We start from the raw sequence: 21,802 nt of genomic DNA, 5'->3' as shown, positions 1-21,802 counted from the left end.
TGACATATAAGGTCATGCAATCTTCAGATATATTTTGCTACTCAACATGAGTCTAGACCTTGAGTAATCAATTACCTGCAAACCAGAAAGTCTCTATTATCAATTTACCTAGAATTGCTTTAACACTAGAAGCCCATTTGTAAGGAAGAAATCTGGTAATGTTACATGTAGAAATTTTCATTGGACCTCTGAAAAGGCAGTAGAAGCCCTTTTATTTTAACTGTGGTGTCTGATATCAGAATAAAAGAAATAAATTTCTTTTATTTCAAATTTTAAAAGTATCTCACTTTTTTCAGTTGTATATAAGAGTTTCTGGAGGTCATATTTAAGACTGAAAGCACCCCGCATTTCAAATATTTATTCTGAAGAAGACTTTTCCTCTGAATTGCCTATGCCAATTTACGCCCTTTTTGTTGAAGAATTCTAATCTTTTAGAGAACCAATCTCAATGCCACTTAAGACCTCAGTTAGGCATAATTTTTTAATTCTAAAGTTCTACAGTCCCAAAGAAAATTCTTATTTAAAACTCCTAAGAGATGGGTAACCTATGTTCTAGATTCTACACTAACATTAACTAATTTTAAATCTTTCATTTTTTTCAGCATTATATTTATTTCTCCATGAAATAAGACTACTAATTTCTGGCTCTCCCTGCATAGTAGGGATACAGCTTAAAAAGTTAGTGAAGTTTCTATTCAGTCAGATGTATTATTAGTGAGGACTTAATTTTGACTATCTGTAACAGTGATCTAAAATAACAGTGTCTAAAAAAACAAACAAAAGCAAAACAAAATAACGATGTCTAAACAAGACAGGAGTTTGTTTCTCATGTAAAAGTCAAAATTTATATGACAGCTCAGCCCCATGAAATCAGCAGAGGCTCAAGCTCTTTCTGTCTTGTGTCTCCTCCAACCACATGGTCCAAGATAGCTCACCACCATGTCCACATTCTGACCACCAGGTGAGGAGAAAGGATAGGTATTACATCATTTTCCATCACAGTTCATTGGTCGGAATTTAGGCATATAGTGACACCTAGCTGCCAGGGAGGCTAGGAAATATAGCCCTTAATTTGCATGGCCAAATTTGGGTACAACAAATAGCCTTTGTCACAGAGCTGCTCCCAACAACTAAAGTTATTAAGTGATACCATTATGATACAGCATATATAGGAAAGGACCTGAAAGAAAGTTTTTGTGTTCTATATGCAAGGCATTTCTCTCATTTATTAACTTTAGAATATATAATAGAATATATAATGTCCAACTCATAGGCATTTTATTTTGTACCTTTTAGAAACTGAAAAAAAGGAAGTTCAGAGAGACAAATCCTGTGAACCCAAGTCCCAAAAAATAGAAGGAAAATCATGGTCAGGTAACTTCTCATTTAATCCTCCTTTCATTCATACTCTAGAGCAAAACCATTATGAAAGTGAAGTTACACTGGCTATATTATGGAACGTGTATTTTATAGGTGAACTTTTGACTTGTAACTGGAACACGAAGTATGCCAAATGTGAAGAGGAGGAACAGGCAAACTTAATCTATGGTAACTCCAGGTTCACAGGTACATGTTAACAACAAAACCAGGAAGAATAGATGGCACTCTAATTGATGAACTTAATTTACTGTGGTACACGATGATAAGGACTGGACTTAGCCAAGGCACAATGGCAGAGTGATACTTGCATTATTGTGTCCCTGAGCTGATGGATCTAAACATATTCAAGATGACTGTTTTGGGTGGTAGTGTACATGCAGTGCTATTGATGAATGCTCTTTAACACATATGCGTTAATACAGTTGTCCCTCAGTACCTGCAGGGGTTTGTTCCATGGAAACCACCCCGCAAAGCTCCCCCCATGAATACCAATATTCAGGGATGCTCAAGTCCCTTATGTAAAATGGAATAGTATTTGCATATAACCAGTGCACATCTTCCCATATACCTTAAATCATCTCTAGATTACGTTTAATACCTAATACAATGTAAACACTATGTAAATAGTTATAAATACAATGTGAATGCTATGTAAATGGTTGCCAGTATGTGGCAAATTCAAGTTTTGCTTTTTTGGAACTTTCTGGAAATTTTTTTTCTGAATATTTTTGATCCACGTTGAATCCACAGATGCAGAACCTGCGGCTACAGAGGGCCGTATCCAATTTTTTTTTTCTTTTTACTGTTAAATGGCCCTGAAACCACTTTGAAGCTATCATCAAGGTATGCAAAGGGAATCAGATGTTAGATATTAGAAAAACAGAAATCATTCCAGCTATTCCTCTCCCTGGTAGTTCCACATCCAAATATGCGAGGCAGGTGAGGATCTATCTTGTTTTTGAAGACTTACAAAGGAAGATCTACTCAACAGAGACGATAAAGAGTAGATGTTAGCTCCCAGTAAACCATGTCTTTAACAACAGTTATCCCAACAAGTACTATTTTATCATTTTACCTTTCATTAACAAGTAGTAGAACTTATAAGATCAAGATATTTTCTACCTATCTGTAATTTTTTTCTCATTTAAGCATGGATCAAATAACAAATTTCTATCCTCCAGATATTTCGTGGAATTACATGGCATTGATTAAGCTCTTGTTGCCTGCTAATTCATGTTCCTCTTCCCCTGGTCTTACTTCTTTATCTCAGTTTTGCTTTACCATTTTAACAGTTGCATGGGTGATCCTTTTTAAGTCACATCAAATCTCATATGGGAAGCATAAGGGCATGAACGATTGAATTAGTTAATAAATCAAACATAAATCACTGGGCTTTTTCATGAAATATGCTTCATATTATAACATTGAGCTTCAAGATAAATATATTAGTCAAGACTCTTTGGGGGAGAGGTGGTAGTGGTGGTATTTACAGACTTATTTAACTAGTAAGTCCAGACTGCAGCTGGCTTCAGGCACAGCTGAATCCAAGAGCTCAATAATAGCAGCAGGACAGTTGTCTCTTTGCCTCTCAGCCCTGTTCTCTGTGTAACTTTCAGTTTTAGTTTTCACTGTATTGTGGCAAAGATGTCCATGAGAGCATCTCTAAGCCTACATCCTACTAGTTCAGGAATCAGAATATAAGAAGAGTGATTCTCCCCCAGTAGTTGCCCCAAGAGTTCTGGGGCTAATTCTCATTGGCCTATAGTGGATTCCATTGCTGTCCTATGTGAATCATTGGCCAGACCTATATCACATGGCCATCCTTGAAGCAAGGGTGGAGGAAGCTGAGAACTACCTGATACATCTAAACTGACAGTGGGGGAGAGATGTTTTCCTAAATCAAAAAAAGAGGGTGCTGAACTCATGAAGGGAGCATGAATTCCTGACAGGAAAAAAAGGAGCAGATGTCCATTACAATCAGTACTCGTATATTTTCCAGAACTTTGATAAAATTGTTCACTTCACTGTTTGATGTATGTTTCTTCCTTGATAGACCTACACTCAATGATCAGAAATATTCAGTCTTACAAGGAAATAAAAGGTAGGAGTGCCTTCAATGGAGTTTCCTTCAATCTGCTCCAGTTTGTGCAACTCCTGGAGACATTTGTTGGTGAAGATGCCCCCTTGAGTGTCAGCGAAGCCCTCACCTCCTTTTTTAAGAAGGGCTTTGTTGAAACAAAAGAAGAGAAAATGAGTGGCTTAGAAGAGGTGAGTAATATTATTTATCAGTAAAACAAGTGAGGTCACTATTATAAATAAATCTATCAATCTCAGTTGCTCCTAGTCTAGCTCTTCTTAAATAACTTACAACCAAACCTATCCCTTTAGTTCAACCAGCATGGCCATTAAGTACTTCATTTGAATGTCAAATATTCTAAGATCACACTCCAGAGAACTCATTCCCCTAGTAAGAACATGATTTCTGATGGCAGGTTTATTTTACAGCTGTGTTTTTGCTCCTCTGAAGCTGGAAGAGCAGATTCCGAGGAACAGAAATGTGTATATGCAAAGATATGTGTTTGTGTATGTGTGTGTGTGTGTGTGTGTGTGTGTACATTGTCTGCTGTGTGAGTGCATTTGCAAATGCACATACATAGGGGTACAGTTGTGGCTTGAAGATATATTTTTATTCATGTGCACCAAGGTAGTACATATTACTTCAGAAATTACTACTTACTTAGGTGATAAATGCAAACACATTAGCTGATATAAACAACTTATGTACTCTTATACGAAACACATAAATCAGGTTCACCAGGCATATTCAGTAAACTTATCAGTCTTATGAGTCTTCTCAACCTAATCTAGAGTTGATATTCCTTTTGCCTCCTCAACTGCTATTCCCCCCATTTAATCAAATGGTATATGTTCACTTTGTTTTAGCAACGAAATTAAATTACTATCTAGTTGACATAATCTAGTAAAAAAGTCTAAACAGTAAATAAAATTAATATCAAGTTAGGTCAATGTTAAATATAAAAAATAATTTTTGAACACAGTCATTTTTTTGTTGTTTGAACACTGCCATCCAACCCCCTTTACTACAAAACATATTCCATCAAGAAGCCAGGCAGAGCACCCCATGTTTTATCACATTCTTGAACAACTAGTAAGGGAGTGGAAAGGAATGAATCAAAGATTCTCAAGGAGTGAGTCCCCTTCCTAAATTAATGTGTTTTAGCTCAATGCAGAGAATGCCTGCTTTTTGGCTTAGAGGTGAAACAAAGAAATGATATTTAGAGAACTAAAATTAAATGCTTCATTTTACCATTCATATTTATGCTTAGTCCCAAAGTAAAGCTGTTTCTATAAAAAGTGCTGCACTTTGGGGGGAATAAGCCTAAGATGCCAGCTAGCACAATACGGTGTATCTTCTGTGCTTTGTTATCCTGTTTGTATCCTAGGCTAGACAAAATGCTTCCCAAGTCCGACGGGGACTTCTCCTAAATGCCCTCTTTCAGAAGTGGGACTGTGATGGCTCAGGCTTCCTGGATCTGAATGAAGTTGATGAACTCTTGTACACATACAAGGAGGGAATGGAAAAGGAATCTATGAAGAAAGGTAAAAATGTAAGAATTTTCTTAAGTTGTGGTAACAACTTGGCTTCAAGTTTCCCGGTATTATGGCATATATACAGTTAAAACACTGGTTGGTCTAAAACCATGAGATACCACTTCACACCTACTAGTGTGGCTATAATTTTTTTTGAGCTTTATTGAGATATAATTGACATGTAACATTGTGTAAGTTTAAGATGTACGATGTATTGATTTGATGCACATATATTGTGAAATGATTACCACAGTAGCTTAGTTAATACTTCCATCACCTGACACAATACCATTTCATTTTTGGGATGAGAACATTTACGATCTACTCTCTTAGAAACTTTCAAGTATACAACGCAGTATTAACTATAATCACCATGCTGTACATTTAGAATCCCAGAACTTTTCTTATAATGAAAGTTTGTACAGTTTGACCAACATCTCCCCATTTCCCCCACCCCCAGCCCCTGGCAACTACCATTCTACACTCTGTTTCTGTGAGTTTGGCTATTTTAGATTCCACATATAAGTGAGATCATACAGTATTTGTCTTTGTCTGACTTATTTCTCTTAGCATAATACCCTCAAGGTCCATCCATGTTGTTGCAAATGACAGGATTTCCTTCTTTCCCATGGCTCAGTAATATTCCATGGTATATGTGTCATTCACATATATACATACATATATATATAATTCATATGTCATATATATATATATATATACACACACATACACACACACCATGATTCTTTATCCATTAATTCGTTGACAGACACTTAGGTTGTTTCCATATCTTGGCTATTGTGAATAATTCTGCAATGAACATGAGATGCAGATAACCCTTCGAGATAGTGATTTTATTTCCTTCAGATACATATCCAGAAGTAGGATTCCTGGATCATTTGGTAGTTCTATTTTTAATTTTTTGAGGAACCTCCACACTGTTTTCCACAGTAACTATACCAATTTACATTCCCACCAACAGTCCACAAGGGTTCCCTTTTCTTCACATCCTTACCAACACTTGCTATCTCTTGTCTTTTTGATGACAGTCATTCTAACAAGTGTGATGTGATATCTCATTGTGGTTTTGATTTGCATTTCCCCGATGATTAATGATGTTTGAGCATCTTTTCATGCACCTTTGGTCATTTGCATGTCTTCTTTGGAAAAGTATCTATTCAGTTCCTCTGCCCATTTTTCCATCAGATTTTTTGTTTCTATTGAGTTGTATGAGTTCCTTATGTATTTTGGATATTAACCCCTTATCAGATATATGATTTGCAAATATTTTCTCCCATACTGTAGGTGTTCATTTTGTTGCTACTTTTGCTGTGCAGAAGGTTTTTAGTTTGATGTAGCCCCACTAATTTATTTTTGCTTTTGTTACTCATGTAGTATGACTATAATTTTTAAAATGGAAAATAACAGTGTTTGCAAGGATATGGAGAAATTGGAACCCTTGTGCATTGCTGGTGGGAATATAGAAAATGTCAGAGCAATCAGGAGTTGAATTGTTGTCCAAGACCTTAACTGTACTTAGTTAGATTCCTTTTGTGTACCTGGCTACCCATGCTCTTGGGGTTAAAAGAATCCAAACCACTCCACAGTTCTGTCTATTTTCCCTTCTTGTTTTATCTTTCCGCTTCTACAAGGTCTGATTCACCTCTCAAGTCTGAATGGCTTGCAAGTTTCCCCTGAAGTTACTTAACTTCTTATTCTCCTTAATGACTTTTTCTTCTCCTATATTATATTTTTCTCTTCTGATCAATTCTTCTCAATCAAAAGCTACTAAAAATGTTATTCTAATGTAATAAGTTCTCTCCTTCATTTGCTTAGATCCCAGTATAAATGATTTTGCTCTTCACTGGGTTTAAGAATTTATCTGATTACTTTGGCATAACAGATTTCAAATTCTTAAAGTATGTAGTACATGAGGGAAAGAGCAATCAGAGTTAGTTAAGGTCTTCAACCCTTTCAGAAATGAACGTAACCAATACGTTGATCTTCAAAGGTACCTAAGTTTATCAACTGTCATGTGTTCTTCATTAACTATGCCTTCTACAAACTGTACATTATACTACACTACTTGTCTTAGACTGCCTCCAAAGACAATTTACTTAATGAAGCTTCAAAAGGCATAATGAGGTGGTTTCCACTTACAAGATGGGAAAACTTCATAACAGAGAACTATGTTCCACAGAGGAAAAGATACTACACAATGGTCAGGAAAGCTGGGTTCCAATACTGGATCTTTCACTAAATGGTCACATGACCATGGGCAAGTTACTGCACCTCTATAGAGTCAGGTGTCCACATGGGTAAAATGAAGGAGTTGGACACGATGGATTCTAGAATTTAAGGGACCTAAGGATGATGTTATAAGGTTTCACCTGGCTGAGTGGTAGAATTAAAACAAAACAATAACAGATGACATAAGAGTCATCTTGAGTTCAGTATAGGAAGTCACTGTAAGATGTTCCAGTGGACTTGAGGTGCCTTTGATATGCCTGGTTTTCCATGGGAAGCAGTTGTCAGAGGCTTCAATTTGCTGTAAGAGAGGAGAATGAAAATTTCCCCCACGGATGAATGAACTTTTGATTAGTTCTTGGTTTTGTATTTATGTCTTTTAGCTAAACTACACATCCAATTTCCAAAGCCACACCCTGGTCACGAAGTGAGGTTGTCTTCCAAACAGTTTCAGAAATACATAGAATTGGTTGTATCTGAACTCAGGGGCAATGAAGATCAAGTTCTGGAAAGCGTTGTGGAGTTTCTGATGAATACTTTAGAAAGGAGCCATGTTGAGAGTCTGAGAAATTGTGCCAGACAAAAGTGGCTGCACCAAATCCAACGTGCTGCAGAGACAAGTGGAGTATCCCTGGAGCCAGTGTACGCAGAGACCTTTAAGGCCCTCACCCAGGTGTGTTTTCTAAAATGATATATAAGAGAAAAATTTTCTTACAATAGGTGATGTGCAATGGTTACAAAGGAGGAACACACTAAATCCTCTTGAGAAATTGCTGCTATAGATGTTTTATTCACTCCAATACTTTACAATGACCCAAAGCCTAGTAAAGTTGCAACTGGAATGATTGCAAGTTGGCAAGCAGAGAGGAAAGGTATAAGAAATAAAATTATGTCTTGGGATTCCTAATTTCATTTGTGCCAAAAGTCAGATAAGCCTAGAACAGACAATAAACTGACATTAAAAAACAACCGTGGGCTTCCCTGGTGGTGCAGTGGTTGAGAGTCTGCCTGCCGATGCAGGGGACACGGGTTCGTGCCTCAGTCCGGGAAGATCCCACATGCTGCGGAGCGACTGGGCCCGTGAGCCATGGCCGCTGAGCCTGCGCATCCGGAGCCTGTGCTCCGCGGCGGGAGAGGCCACAACAGTGAGAGGCCTGCGTACAGCCAAAAAAAAACCCAAAAAAACAAAAACCGTGAGGAATGTTCATTGCAGCACTATTTACGATAGCCAGGACATGGAAGCAACCTAAGTGTCCATCGACAGATGAATGGTTAAAGAAGATGTGGCACATATATGCAATGGAATATTACTCAGCCATAAAAAGTAACGAAATTGAGTTATTTGTAGTGAGGTGGATGGACCTAGAGTCTGTCATACAGAGTGAAGTAAGTCGGAAAGAGAAAAACAAATACCGTATGCTAACACATATATATAGAATCTAAAAAAACAAAAAAGGTTCTGATGAACCTAGGGGCAGGACAGGAATAAACACGCAGACGTAGAGAATGGACTTGAGGACACGGGGAGGGGGAAGGGTAAGCTGGGACGAAGTAAGAGAGTAGCATGGACATATATACACTACCAAATGTAAAATAGATAGCTAGTGGGAAGCAGCTGCATAGCACAGGGAGATCAACTCGATGCTTTGTGACCACCTAGAGGGGTGGGATAGGGAGGGTGGGAGGGAGATGCAAGAGGGAAGGGATATGGGGATATATGTATACATATAGCTGATTCACTTTGTTATACAGCAGAAACTAACACAGCATTGTAAAGCAATTACACTCCAAGAAAGATGTTAAAAAAAAAATAGCCATGAGGAGATGTACATGCAGTTTAAGCTACATTTCCCTTGCATGATGTTTTGGGAGTCAGTTTTAAAAGGAACTATTTAAATCATAAAGTCATTATAAAGTAGAATCCAACATGACACTATATTTCATAGCACTGTCTAGAAACAATCTGAGACTATTACAGAATACTGTCACTTAAAATACATGACCTGGATGGACCACTGTCCACAGCTCTACTGCCACCTCAGACACTCCCAGCTTGCTGCTCTTTCCAGGCAGAAATAGCATGGCTGTCTTCTACATATATCACAGCTTCCATTGATCCAGGGAAACTATGTCATTCATCTCAGCTACATAGCAGCACTTGATTATGGGAATCATCTCCTGAATGGCTGAATTTTCCAATATAGTTGGAAATGATGTGACCAGCAACAGGAAAACAATCAAGAAAAAGAGATATTGCTCCAACTTGCTTCAGAGATCTGCAGTACCCTAAGATACATCTTTTTTTAAAAAATTATTTATTTTTGACTCTGTTGGGTCTCATTGCTGTGTGCGGGCTTTCTCTAGTTGCGGCGAACGGGGGCTACTCTGTTGCAGTGCGCAGGCTTCTCATTGTGGTGGCTTCTCTTGTTGCAGAGCATGGGCTGTAGGCATGTGGGCTTCAGTAGTTGTGGCTCACAGGCTCTAGAGCGCAGGCTCAGTAGTTGTGGCGCACGGGCTTAGTTGCTTCATGGCATGTGGGATCTTCCCAGACCAGGGCTCAAACTCATGTCCCCTGCGTTGACAGGCAGATTCTTAACCACTGCACCACCAGGGAAGCCCACCCTAAGATACATGTTAATACATCTTTGTTAGTTAGCCTATTGATCTTCTATGTAGAAAAGGAGGAATCAAGGCAGAAGGGAAAAGAAAAGCACAAAGGGCAAACCCAAGTACATAGAAAGAGGAGACAAATATCAGAGAAAGTGTCTCTCATGTCCCCAATTTATGGGCATATTTAATATATGTGTTAACATATAATATTGTTATAATATTTTAGGTACAGAGAATTCTCAGTTATTTTAATTAGAAATAGTAGTTGAGTAAAGTCTGCGATCTGTATCCCCAAGTAATCCTTTCCTGAAATGATGTAAATCAAATGTCATAGCCAAACAATGTTAAGAATTTCTTGAGAGCATTTTTTCCCATATTCACATCATAGTAGATGGTTAAGAAATATGAATGAAATGAAGTCATCTTGTTGCCCCAGCTCTCTAAAATAAGTACTTTTAACTGAAGCCCATACAACATGAGTATGGTTCAAAGGGATCCAAGTTTTAAACCTCTAAATTTAAGTAGACCTGGCAGGTTTTTTTTTTTTAAGTAAACTAGTCTGATTGACATAGTGTATATCTATTCCACTCACTAAATCTCAGGTTTCAGGAACAGCTGTGGTGTCAGCTTTTCCCCCACTGCCTATGAATGGTAATATCTGCATCATTTATTCAGGAAAGTTAAATTATTGGGTTCAGATACACAAACTGGCTAATGAAGGGAGACATGATTAAGAGAATAGCTCTTTGGCTATTGGCAAATAAATGGTCAGAAACATTTTGCCATAGGATGCTGAAGCCCATGGAAATAAGAAGATCAGTGCTCACATTTCCCTCTTAGAAGAAAACCTACTACTGCCTGATAGAGGGAATGTTCTATTGAGGAACATAGCTTGTACTTTAGACGATGCTCCATTTGTACTGAACAAAGTGCTCTACAGGGACATGAAGGGGATCAGGTAAGAATATCTTGAAGAGGTTGGTTTCACCCTTCTAAAAAAAATAATTCCTTTTGTGAAGTAAACTAGCATTGAAATCCTAGTTAGCTGCCCAAGAGAGAAATGCCTCAGATCACCAAACTTTCTAGAGCAGGAGGTGACGGGTTTCCAGTCTTGGATGGTTTCACCTGGTTGTTTCTAGAGTTCACTCTTAGGCATTAATTTTCCATGTAGGGACTCTGCTTCACAGTTTCAGTTCAATTATTTCTGCCTACTCTGTAAGTTATGTCTCCTGCATCCTTTTTATATATGTTTTCTCTGTTATGATCTAAGCTTTTTGTTTTTACTCTATGTCAACTTTTATTGATATTATTTTCCTTTGTAGCAGTCTTTCCCCAACAACATTTAGAGTCCCACATCAAATGCAGCTGGATATTGCAACCATTATAACAATATAATCGCTATTAATTCCTTGCACTTTCCATCGTGTCCCCTAATCTGACTGTATCTGGCTCATCCATCCCCATTTTTTTCTGAGCAACATCTTTCTTCTTCTATATACACACCATTAAGCTTATTTTTTAAATCTTTCTCTCAAGTCAGACTCTCCTAACTGGTAATTTTATCTGAGTCCACTTCTCTGACATATAATACTAATGATTATGAATGGTTGGATCTAGTTTCCTGCATGGTTTAATCTAAAGCCCCATCCTGTTGCCTTTCTCCCATCCTCATATTCCTATTTCTCAGCTTTACAGTAGTGGATGAAGGGAAGCCAATACACGTCCCCCAAGTTCAGAACCATGGGAACATCTTCTTCTGGAACCATTCCCGCAAGAAGAACGATCAAAATGGGTCATTCCTGGCTCTGCCTCTTCAGGATGCATATATGAGGATCTTTGGGGTCTTGGCTGTTGACACCTTAAGAGATCCCCAGAAAATAAACATCTTCCTACCCCATGAGATCAAATTCTATCAGGTAAGGCACAGAAAAATTCTTTAAGGTCTATGGTAGGGTGGTCTCTCCTTCTATACTTTTTAAAAAACAAAACCTGAAACCAGATGAGAGTGAAGCTATGTATATAGATAGTGTCATCATACTTGTATCAGTCTTTGGAGAGGCTCCCCATTATACATGGAAGGACTCAGCCTCAGTTGCCCATCTATGTCTCAGCCTGTCTGGGAAGATTGTTAATATGTGTCTGATTGCATTAATCATAGGAACAGCATTTTCTGCTATAGAACGGAAATCCAACTATTAGACTACTAACTAAAACCCAAAAAGTAGGAATGAACTTTTAGAAGGGACATATTAATGTTTTATTAATAGTGGTACCTTGAAATCCTTTGCTGTTTCCACAAGTGGTTCTAAATATGATATGCCTTCCTATAGTTCTTATTTCAGTGTTATAATTTTTGAGGATAAAGAATGAAGGAAAAGCCTAAATGTTTCTCGAGTATTCGTGTTTTCATGTTAGATCTCAAAAAGGAGAGGCACTTTTAAGACTATAAAATAACTGGACCATTTCTACAAGCATTTAAATTTAATTTTATGAATAGAAATTTCAGTGAAGGAAGATTGAAAACCTTTATGGAGGCAATGGACCGGGACATAGCAGCAATCAGGAAGTTGCTATCATTTGTTCCCCTGTATGCTCTTGATGTTTATTTACCATCATTTAAAATTTTCTCCTCTCATTTACTGGATGTACAACTGAGGAAAGTGGTAGAATCGTTTTCCCTGGACATCTTTTTAAATAATAAGGTTCATTCTCATCAGACGTAAGAATCATGTGAAGATATTAAGAAGCAAAATGGAAGAGTATGGAGTTATCAGTAGGTGATCTATATATGGTCTTATTAGAGAATGTGTCAAAGTGAATTCCAAGTTGACTCTCTAGCCCTTGGAGGTAAAGGCTCCTGGGTTACCCTTAGATGCCTTGGGTCCTAATATAAAATGCAGATATTTTTGAAGAATTTTTGGTTCCTAGAGTTTCTTGACAAGAAGACCACAGATGGGTTCTAAGGACTTCCCGTCCCTTCTCTGTAGAACAGGCTCTCTTTATGTATCTAAGACGATGGTGTACTCTAGCGTGTTGCAGGCCTTGGAGCCCAGCACACCTGTACTGCTTGCTGATCTGATGGCAGTAGCCTTGTAAAGATGCAGACATTAATGTTGCATCAGATCAGGGCAGCTCTTACCTATCTGTCCAAGGTTGGCATCAGTTCTTGGCTTTTAAACCTTTTTTTCTCATTTCAAAGTTTATCTTGTTCTTCTGACACTATTTTCTGATAGCACATATCACAGACTTCACTGGATGATTGTCAGGAAACACAGTAAGTTAGGTTGATCTTATGGTAGATCTCTCCTTACTTTTGATTTCACTGTGATTGATCCTTTTTTCATAGTAGAATCTGGAACACTGCCTTTTGAGAATTGATGAATAACTTGTAGGAAGTAGATTATCAATTAAAAAGATAATCCAATTGATGCATTACTAATTATTTTGGTGTTTTAAATAGAAAAGGTAATTTAAATTTTCTGTCTCTACAGGGAGTTGCCCATGTTTTTAGTACTGCCTATCACTACGTCCACAGCCGAGAGCATATCCTGCATGTTGTGATCACTGGCATCAGCTGGCTCTACAACATCACATCCGGCATCACTGCCATCACTACATACTTCACTGAGCCTAGCCCAGCGAAGGTAGGCAAGGCTGGGCAGTGTTAGACCTCCCCAGGTTAACAAAGTTTCTAGATACTATTGTCTTGCTCGTATTTTAAAGCATATTCAGTTAGCTATTATGCTATGACCCCAACTCAAGATCCTTGGTTGTGAGTGGCAGAAATCCATCAAACTGCCTTAGGCAAAGGGGGGGCGGAGCGCGGATTGATTAACTCAGGTAACCAAATGAAGAAAGGGCAGGAGTCAGGCTGGCTTCCGGGATGACCATCTGGGCTCTCTCATGTTATTTCTCTTCCCAGTTCTCACGTTTGCTTCCCTCTGCACTTTGGCTTTGCCCTTCTGGCTAAAGACAGGTTTTTTTCTACAGGGCAAGCCTGATGCTTAGTAACTAAAGAAGAATTTTTATTTCCTGTTCCAATTTGGAAAAACCAAGGAAAGAAAACTTGTTTTGATCTATCCTGAGATATGCCCCTCCTGGCCAGGGTGGGAAATTTACAGTAACTGGCAGACCCCACCAGGATCATATGGGTGAACTGGGAAGGGATGAGGCACCCCTGTTTTGGAAGGACACCTTATATCACACCAATCAAAAAAAGAATAAAAAGCCTCCCTATCTACAATGTGATGAGTTTTTGATGAATGTTTGCTTTGCTTCTTTACACTTAATGTTAATGTTAGGATTTTTCATGTGATAAGAATGGATGGAAAGGGGTCTTCCTTTCAAGAAGGCTAAACTATTCTGCATGGTGCCTGATCAGGTGGTGGCAACACCTTGATTGTCTTTCAGTCCTTTACCTGGCCGTCCCACAGGTGCCTCTCCCCTTCCTTTTTGGCTTCTTTTCCTTCCTTCCCTCCAGGTCCCCGCTTCCCTCCCTCAGTGGCTGGATCAAGCTGATGAGGCCTTGGCTAAAGAGGGCAGAATCACAGAGCTCTCTGATGGGGTGACCGGGCCAAGGAAGTGGAGAATGCCTAGTTGTGGGTGCTGCTTCTGGGGTGGGGTGGGGGTGGGAGCCTTCAAGTGCCTTCTGAACTGGGGCGGACCACCTGGTGTGTACGTGTTGGGTGGGTGGCGGTGAGAACCTCTCAGTATAGGGGGCAGACCATCAGGTCCCATAGGCCACAGACACAGTGGGGCCGTAGCGTGTGGGGTCTGGGGAGCATTCCCCTTGGCCAGCGTCTAAGCGCTTTGTTGGAGCCCTCAGAGAAACAGCACCTAGGGCCCATGAAGAAGGTTAACATCGCCTATAGCAGTCAGCAAGAAGCACGGCTGAAGGGGCATGTAGCTTCAGAATTGTAATGCTGTGGACAAGACCACAAGGGTCACTATCCATCTGACCCAAGGCCATCTTATGGAGGTGGAGACCATATCCCGACGGGGAGAGGAGGACCACTCAGCAGCCAGGGTCTGGGTGGGGTCACAGCCAGGTAGAGACCAGTACAGCCTGTCCAAGCCTGTAGTCAGGGGTTTGTCCTAGGTGGGAGATACTAGGTGAGGTTTTGATGTTAAAAATGGCTGAGGATGGCTGTAGGGATACCTTTTTTTAAAGCATTCAACTATGGTAACTTAATAAGCCTCTCCCTTACTTTATGCAGCCCCTCCAGATCTACTCTCCTCTCTTCTCCAGCTCACTCTGTACCTCAGAAAGTAGACTGAATCAATGGACTCCTTGGCCTTTAGCTTCTTCTTGGGATTGTCCAATGAGAGGCACCAGTAGGAGATTGGTGGGTAGAAGGAGAGGGAGGCTCTCCTTCTGCTTTTGGCTCTCCCCTCTGCCAGGTTGCTGTGGGTTAGCTGTGTTCTTCGACTAAAGGCCACTGTACCTTTAGTCAAGTGGCCCTCTCCCTCTCCTGTCTTCTCCAAGTTCCAGTAATTGCTTCCATCCCTTGCCTCTTCAGGCTAAAAGTGGTAGCAGCTCCCCATTGTTACTAGGCCTGGGATTCTAAGTACCGCCCATGCTTTCATAAATAGTCCCTTTATTAAACTCTCTTCAAATTAGCCAGTACTGGTGTGTCATCTGCTTCCTCCTGACATCCTGACTGACACAAATTATAAAGTAGATTCTGAGACACCCCACCTCACCTCATGCCCATGTTTCTGTAAGGTACAGAGTCATGGAGGAAAAAGAGTTCTCACTCTTTTGACAATAACTATAAATGAGGGAACATAGGAGTTTCAATTTCTCTTAGATATGAAACTCAGGCTATCTCTTTTATTGTGAATAATAATAAATATCATTATTATTATTATTTATTTAGTTTATCACCCCAAAGCATCTATGTCTAACTATTTCTTTGGAGCACCGAATTTGTTAAATATTTAACTGTGGTAGGCTGAATAATGTTTCCCCCCACCAAGACGTCCATATCCTAATTCCTGGAAACTGTAAATATGTTACCTTAGTGGCAAAAGGAATTTTGCAGACGTGATTAGTATTAAGGACCTTGAGAAAGGGAGAGTGTCCTGGATTAGCCAGGTAGGCCCTATCGATTATACGTGTCCTTAAAAGCAGATAACCTTTTCTGGCTATGGTCCCTGAAAGGTGAAAGGATGAAAGAAGAGTCAGAGCGATGGCAGTGTGAGAGAGTTGACACTCTGTTGCTGGTTCTGAAGCTGTACAAAGACCCAAGGTCGCTAGGAGCTAAGGGCAGCCCCCAGCTGACAGCCAGTAAGGAGACCAAGACCTTAGTCTCTTACTTTCCTGAGGTCTAACATGTGCCTCGTTTGCTATCTTAAGTTATATCAAGTAGGCTTTTGAAAAAACAAAAGCCAGAGATTAGCAGGTGATTTCTGCTTTCCACCTCTCCACATTTCTTTTCTTAGGCAGCACAAACTTTCTGCTTGAGTGGGGAGGAGGGTGGTATACAATACCACAATTAATGTTTCACATCCCACCATACATAATAGAAACCTTTTTAAAAATTTTTCTTTTATTTTGGCTGTGCTGGGTCTTCGTTGCGGTGCGCAGGCTCTTTGTTTCCGGCTTTTCTCTAGTTTCAGCACACGGGCTCTCTAGTTGTGGCATGCAGGTTTAGTTCCCCCACCACATGTGGGATCTTAGTTCCCTGACCAGGGATCAAACCCCCAACCCCAGCACTGGAAGGCGGATTCTTAACCACTGGACCACCAGGGAAGTCACAAAACCTTTTTTTTTTTTTAACCTCAGGGACTTCAAAAATGCTGTTACCCTGCCCAGAACATTCCCCCCACTTCACTGCATCACGCTTAGGTCCTACCTGAAGCAAACTACAAACTTTACCAAGGGACATAAATATTTTTCATAAAGTTAAAAAGTCATATCATGATTATTTTTACAAGAAGACCACTTTTTAAAAATATAATTTCTTACCAAAATTATTTTTAAATTTAACAAAATTCCAAGATAAATTCCAGCATGATTTTTTTAATTGGCCAAATGATTTTAATCTTCATTTGGAAGAAGAATAAATGCATGAGAATAGCTAAGAAAATGAAGGATAGGAGGGAATTTACAGCCATGGTCTGAGGAAGGATGGCTGATTCTATTTCAAAGATTGAAATGATTAAAGCGAGGTTGATACATTGATGACATAAAAATGTAAAACTTTCCTGCATCAAAGTTATAAACACAACTAATTGCCACATATCTGACAAAGGATTAACAGTGTTATATAAAAGTCAATGAGATTTTGAAAATCCAAAATAAAAATAAGCAAAGGACAATTTTATTTAAACAAAAAACCTCATGCAAATGGTCAATAAACATGGGAAAAAATGTTCAATTGTTCTCATAATGAAATAAATACAAAGTTAAGTAGAAGATAATTTCTTACCTAATAAATTGAAAAAGATTTTTTTAAAATATAATTTGAAATGTCTGTTAGACATCTAAGTGGAGATATTGAATAGGCAGTTGGATATATGAGCTTAGTGTTTGGGAGAAATCCAGGCTGGTAAATAAATTATATTTAAAACTACTCGAGTGGTTACACATTGTGAATGTATTTAATCCCACTGAATTGCACACTTATGAATGGTTAAAATGATAATATTATGCTGTGTATATTTTACCAAAACAAAACAAAAATCGTGAGACTGGATGGGATGACCAATAGAATGAGTGAGGATAGGAAAAAAAAATTTCTGAGACCCAAACCTTGAGGCCCAAGTGTTTGGCATCATTGTGGCTCAAAATTATATTGACCTTGACCTATAATTTGAAAAACATTTTATATTACCTAAGCTTTTCTAATTTTTTTTCTATTTATTTGTCCCCAAAAGTCTTAATGAGAGTATGAAGTCTAGGGGACTTCCTGGTGGTCCAGTGGTTAAGAATCTGCCTTCCAATGCAGGGGACAGGGGTTTGATCCCTGGTCGGGGAACTAAGATCCCACATGCCTCGGGGCAACTAAGCTGGTGCACTGCGGTTACTGACCCCACAGACCACAACTAGAGAGAAGCCGGCGCGCCACAACGAAGAGCACGCACGCTGCCCATGCACCACACCTAAGACCCTGATGCAGCCAAAAACAAATAAATATTTTTTAAAAAAGAGAGTATGAAGTCTAAGTACTCCTCTCTCTAATGATATCTCTGCCTCTTTTCAAGGATTCAGACTATGTTTTACGAAATATGATGGTCACAGGGCACCTGGGTCTAACAGAAATCCACAGGAATCCCCCTATCATCTTTAGGAAGACTTGCATTTTCAGGTATGAGACATACCTCATGGTCTGTTTTGTTTGACTGCCAGCTTCTGCCTCTTATTAATATACACTGGCTCTCATTCTGATTGGGTTTTAAAGAAAAATTACTGCAGACCTTTGTCTGCCTGGGTCCTTTCCCCCTCAAGTCCTTTTTAAAACAGATTTCAATTTAGTGTTTTATTTTCTATAATTGTCCTGTAAACATGGAATTAACAAAAACCCACCATGGTTATGAAAAATACACCCACATCACTTAATCAGAGCTCATCCTCTTAATGTTAACTAGTCTGTGGACTTGTATTTTTTATTTAAAGAAGACAGTCTGGGGCAAAGATGGGGAGGAGGCAAAGAATGTTGCCTTTAATAAACCCCCAGTTCTAGATAACCTTGAATGCCTCTCACCTGTGGAATGCAAAGGCTATTAAACTGTGGACAGATGCAAAACAGATCTTAACTAGAATACATCTTTTGCAAAAAGGGACCACTGCTTCTTAGAGGGTCAGCATAGTTGAATAGGCGGTAACCTATCTCAGACTAGTAGGCTAATTTGACATTTAAGTACCTATGTTAATTCAATTTCAGTTTGGCCTCATACCAGAATGTTCATTCAGTTTTAAGCTCCTTTCCATACAGTTATTCCTTGTGCTGGTCAAGGGTTCTACAGGAGTCCTTGTAACATCCAGACTTATAACCTCGGATTTCTCTGTGTAACTTAGAGTAGGTGCTTTTTTTTTTTGCGGTACGCGGGCCTCTCACTGTTGTGGCCTCTCCCGTTGCGGAGCACAGTCTCCGGACACGCAGGCTCAGCGGCCATGGCTCACGGGCCCAGCCGCTCCACGGCATGTGGGATCTTCCTGGACTGGGGCACGAACTCGTGTCCCCTGCATCGGCAGGCGGACTCTCAACCACTGCGCCACCAGGGAAGCCCAGAGCAGGTGCTTTTTGAGGACCTCTGTTGACCAAGAAAGCTTAGCATGATGCATCATTACTATGGTTATCATAAAGACACAAAGTGATGGCTCAGCTGCAGCAAGGGGTAGGAATAGCAAAAGAAGGACATAACCTTCCCTATCATCATAGGATTGATGTTATGAACTATAAGTGTGCTTTTTTTTTTTTTTTTTGGCAATGCCCTGCAGCATATGGAATCTTAGTTCCCCGACCAGGGATCGAACCCCTGTCCCCTGCAGTGGAAGCACGGAATCCTAACCACTGGATCACGAGGGAATTCCCTAAATGTGCTTTTGAGGCTATGCAAAGCACCAACATTTTTACAAATACCTCAAAGGAATGACATCTCAATATCATGTAAGGACTTCCCTGATGGTCCAGTGGTTAAGACTCTGGGCTTCCACTGCAGGGGGCGGGGGTTTGATCCCTGGTTAAGGAAGTTCCGCATGCCAAAGTTCAGCCAAAAAAAAAAAAGATACACTCAATATCATGTAGATGGGGAAAGAGAGAAAGAGATAAAAAGAGATACCTCACTAGAGAAAAAAGGAGCCACTACATTTCTATGAAAACCGCAGGTCCCTCACTGAAGCAGGTGCCCTGCCCAGATCCCCGTGTACCTTCTGCGAGGGGCCAGGTCCTACTGCTAATGACTCACACTGTAACTTTCTCTGGAGGAGCACCCTTGAGCAATGGGAGCCTCTCACCAGGAGGTGCCTAAGAGTTCTGTAAACACCCTCTCCACACACAACCCAAGCAGATTAGAGCTCTAATGACTGACAAAAGGCCTCTCCCCTGCCTCAAGGTGGAGCAGAGTCTGGGCACAGTTTGCCTTCCAGAGCTCCCCTTGGGATCAGACTGAGGCTAGAGTTCACCTGAAATCACATTCTTGCTTAGCTCCTCCCCCTTGCCTATCGCGCTTTTCTCAGACCCTTACAGGTTTCTCCTGAGAGCACTCCCTCAATAAATCATTTGCACAGAGCATCCCTTTTCTCAGGCTCTGCTTCTAGGGCACCTGACCTAACACGCTCATTGTTCCTTCAGGCATTCAACCAATATGTATTGGACAATATTTAAACAAAAAACAAATACCCTCAGATAAGGATAAGTATATAGTAAAAACAATAAGGCAGAGTATTAGGGTGGAGCGAGACTCAGATGCAGCTATTTTAGATTGTGGGGTCTGGGAGGGCTTCTCTATGAGGAGCTGAGGGAGAGACCCCTGTGAACTCAAGGGGTGGAGTGGTCCAGGCAGACGAAACAGCAACAAGGGCTGGTGCGGCTGGAGTGTAGTAGGCACAAGAGAAGATGATTCAGTACGTTTGGGTGGAATGTTATGAACAGGCTGTTGTTTTATATCCTTATGCTTATTTGGTTTTGGTTTCAGAGATTTCCTCTTTAAGTGTACAGACAGTTCAGAAGTTGTTTTGGCCTCTGTCTGTGGAGAAAACCACATAGTAGTTCCACTTCGTAAGAGAACAGGAGAAGCTTTGGGAGTTCTCGATGTTAACATTGGCAGGAGTAAGATGTTGTTGTATCGAGAATTTAAAGATCTACAGAAAATGACGAAGGTGATCCAAGTTGCCTGCAATGAAATACTGGGCGAATTATCTGGAGAAATAAAGAAAAACTATATCTTAGGTATTGTGCATGTGGCGACCATCTGAATTCATGGATTTAAAAAGTTTTGGGGAAATCACAGACAATGCAATGCAGGATGCATTTTCTAAAATGAACTGTTGCAATGTATAGATCTTTCCACATGGAAGGATTTCCTTCTTGCAGTCTTGGGCTGATGAGTGTGGGCTATAAATGCTAGCAAAGGGTAAGGAATCACATTTTCTTGGCTAGAGTCATGGTTTTAGAACTGGAAGGACTCATAAAGGCAATATACAAGTAGCATTTATTGGGTTGGCCAAAAAGGTCATTTGGGTTTTTCTGTAACATCTTATGGAAAAACCCGAATGACCCTTCTGGCCAGCCCAATATTAAATGTCACATCATGTGTCAAGCACTTTAAATATGTTATTTCAGTTGGTCCTTACCATAACTCTATGAGGTGAATGGTTATTATTTCATTTTACGGATGAGGAAAGTAAAGTTCAGAGAAACAACTTGCACCAAATCACATAGTTAACAAGTGGTGAAGGCTGGATTTGCACCCCAGTTTGGGTGCTCTTTTCAGTACATTACACAGTGCTAACTCTTCAGAACATCTCATTTTACAGATAAAGAAGCTAAGGCCTGTCAAAATAAAAGTCCAATAGCAAGCTAGTGCACGACCAAGAACAGGCCCCCGGTCCTTATGATTCCACATCCACTAGGCTACCCTTAGCACAAAATCAGTTTGGGCAGAAGGGAGGGAAGAAGGAAGCATGGAAACCTTTGGCTGCCTAGAATGGAATGACCAGAATTAGTAGAGTAACACTCTGGTGGGGTAAAGCTGAAAGGTTTCTAGCCACTACACAGTGTGGGAGAAGAAGAAAAAAGAAAAGAAAACTCATGTCTTTTGAGCATCCACTATGTGTAAGACCTGGGGCTAAGCACTTTTACATATACCATCTCCTGTAATTCCCACAGCTCAACAGGGAAGTAGGGATCAGCTCTATTCTCACAGAAAATGAAAAGGAGGCTCAGAGAGACTGCAGAACCAATAAGGGGGAAAGTAGGTATTCAAACCAAGATCTAACTCCAAAAAA

At 39.9% G+C, this 21,802-nt stretch overlaps 1 protein-coding gene across 1 annotated transcript in view; it reads left to right on the top strand.

Annotated features, from left to right (window-relative positions):
* The window catches only part of EFCAB5 (EF-hand calcium binding domain 5), a 108,804-nt gene that overhangs the window by 73,105 nt on the left and 13,897 nt on the right, over window positions 1–21,802 (top strand). The window contains exons 12-21 of the mRNA XM_029210918.1: window positions 1,297–1,374; window positions 1,474–1,566; window positions 3,434–3,648; window positions 4,845–5,001; window positions 7,623–7,912; window positions 10,638–10,807; window positions 11,537–11,765; window positions 13,341–13,493; window positions 18,058–18,161; window positions 20,491–20,744. Of these exons, the coding sequence (XP_029066751.1) occupies window positions 1,297–1,374; window positions 1,474–1,566; window positions 3,434–3,648; window positions 4,845–5,001; window positions 7,623–7,912; window positions 10,638–10,807; window positions 11,537–11,765; window positions 13,341–13,493; window positions 18,058–18,161; window positions 20,491–20,744 (1,743 nt within the window). The remainder of the gene's footprint in view (window positions 1–1,296; window positions 1,375–1,473; window positions 1,567–3,433; window positions 3,649–4,844; window positions 5,002–7,622; window positions 7,913–10,637; window positions 10,808–11,536; window positions 11,766–13,340; window positions 13,494–18,057; window positions 18,162–20,490; window positions 20,745–21,802) is intronic.

Source organism: Monodon monoceros, unplaced genomic scaffold (assembly GCF_005190385.1).
Source record: "Monodon monoceros isolate NGI ecotype Baffin Bay Population unplaced genomic scaffold, NGI_Narwhal_1 Super_Scaffold_9, whole genome shotgun sequence".
NCBI classification, from domain to species: Eukaryota; Metazoa; Chordata; class Mammalia; order Artiodactyla; family Monodontidae; genus Monodon; species Monodon monoceros.
The sequence above is the reverse complement of the archived record's forward strand: the minus strand, read 5'-3'. Positions and strand labels throughout refer to the sequence as shown.